Source organism: Lepidothrix coronata, unplaced genomic scaffold (assembly GCF_001604755.1).
Source record: "Lepidothrix coronata isolate B3197 unplaced genomic scaffold, Lepidothrix_coronata-1.0 Scaffold203, whole genome shotgun sequence".
NCBI classification, from domain to species: Eukaryota; Metazoa; Chordata; class Aves; order Passeriformes; family Pipridae; genus Lepidothrix; species Lepidothrix coronata.
In genome coordinates this window covers 517,977-519,605 of record NW_016690383.1, presented here as the reverse complement: position 1 = coordinate 519,605, position 1,629 = coordinate 517,977, and the positions used below count along the sequence as shown (strand labels likewise).

At 43.7% G+C, this 1,629-nt stretch overlaps 1 protein-coding gene across 1 annotated transcript in view; it reads left to right on the top strand.

Annotated features, from left to right (window-relative positions):
• Positions 1-834: 834 nt before the first annotated feature.
• The window catches only part of LOC108505949 (solute carrier family 13 member 2-like), an 11,919-nt gene continuing 11,124 nt past the window's right edge, over positions 835-1,629 (top strand). The window contains exon 1 of the mRNA XM_017832468.1: positions 835-1,019. Within this exon, the coding sequence (XP_017687957.1) occupies positions 918-1,019 (102 nt within the window). The 5' untranslated portion in view covers positions 835-917. The remainder of the gene's footprint in view (positions 1,020-1,629) is intronic.

Here is a 1,629-nt window from a genome sequence, read left to right as displayed (position 1 = left end):
CGGCGGAGCCGCTGCTGTTGTGGCCGTGGCAGCCGCGCTCGGCGCCCAGCCGGTCCCACAGGTACTGAAACAAAGATATTTACTCAGCATCAAAGTCTGACCAACGTGAAGTCGCGTTCCTTTTCATTGACAGCAGTGGGGATAACCCTCCATGAGTGCGTCGAACGGAATGACAAAAGCAAAAACCTTATATTCGCTAAAGTCATTACATATACATGTTAAATCCCGCCTTTTCCGCACCCCCCACTGTATAGGGTTGCTGTAATTATTTCACGGTCTTTGCTGCCATCTATCGTCCTTTTATTACAATTAGAGTCCAGTGTTACACAGTCTTTGTTCCAACCGTATATTAATTCTTAGTAGCGTTGGATGACTTCTTTTCCTCTTGGATGACTCTTTTTTTTCTTTTTTTTTTTCATTTTTCCTTGAATGCTGAATGCTGATTAGTTAGGTGTCAATTGGAAGAGATCCGTCCTACCTACTTGCAAAAGTTCTTTCCTCAATCCCCCTTACTTACAAAAGTTATATCCCTTATCTAAGGTTAGGCAATTCTCATCAAGTTAAGCAAAAATGCAAGGCTCACGGTACATTAGAAGCACACGCATAGATTTAGCCCGAAATAATTCCACACTAATTCTTTATGTACCGTTTTCTATTCAAGCGCTAGAAAAAAAAAAAAATTAAAATCCTAAAAAAAAAAAAAAAATCGTATTAATAAACCCAAAATTAATTTGGAATGGACACGGTTTAGCAGACAATGTTTAAGAGCCCCCTTCAGCACTGGGTGGCCCCGAACGGCAGCGGCTCGGCCGCGGGCGGGGGGATCGCGGGGGGCGGTTGGCGGCGGGTGAACGGCCGTGTCCGTTGCCTCCAGCGGCAGATCCCAGGCCTTTCAGCACTGGGATAGCTCCGGAGCCATGGCTGGCATCTTGGAGGTGATCCTAGCCTTCAGGAAATACCTCATCATCGTCACGGTAACCGTTTTGTCTCTCGCTCTGCCTCTGGCGGTGCCTACCAAGGTAAGGACTTTTTGAATCCTGCTTAAAAGCCAAATCTCCACATCTCGGAGCTGCTCCTTCTAAGTGACACAGTGAACAGACCATCAGTCTTCTTGAAGAACACTCAGTGACATGGGATTTGTGACTTTTGCTTGGCATCTGACTGGTTTAGCAAAGGACTTTCTATGCTGAAGATTTTAGGTGTGAATCCAAGTTACAGTCTAAGGTCCAGTTTTAATCCCCCTTCTGATTTTCTAACAGTATCCAATGCCCATCTTCTTTGACTTTTTTTCCCTTTTTTATTTTCTTTTTTTTTTTTCTCCTGTTCTTATCCCAATCCTCCTTACGTACAAAAGTTCTATTTCTTATCCAAGGTTAGGAAACTTTTAGCAAGTTCGGCAAAAACGCCAGGAAGCACACACACACACAGCGCAGAACTGCCTCAGGCTAAAGCTAATTCTTTACGAGCTGCTTTCTATTGAAGTGGTAGAAAAAAAATTAAAAGCTAAAAAAAACCTGACAAAACAACACACCCAAACCTATTTACATCAATAAACCCCAACTCAATTTGGAATGGACACAGTTTAGCAGACAATGTTTAAGAGTCCCCTTCAGCACAGGGTAGCGAGCG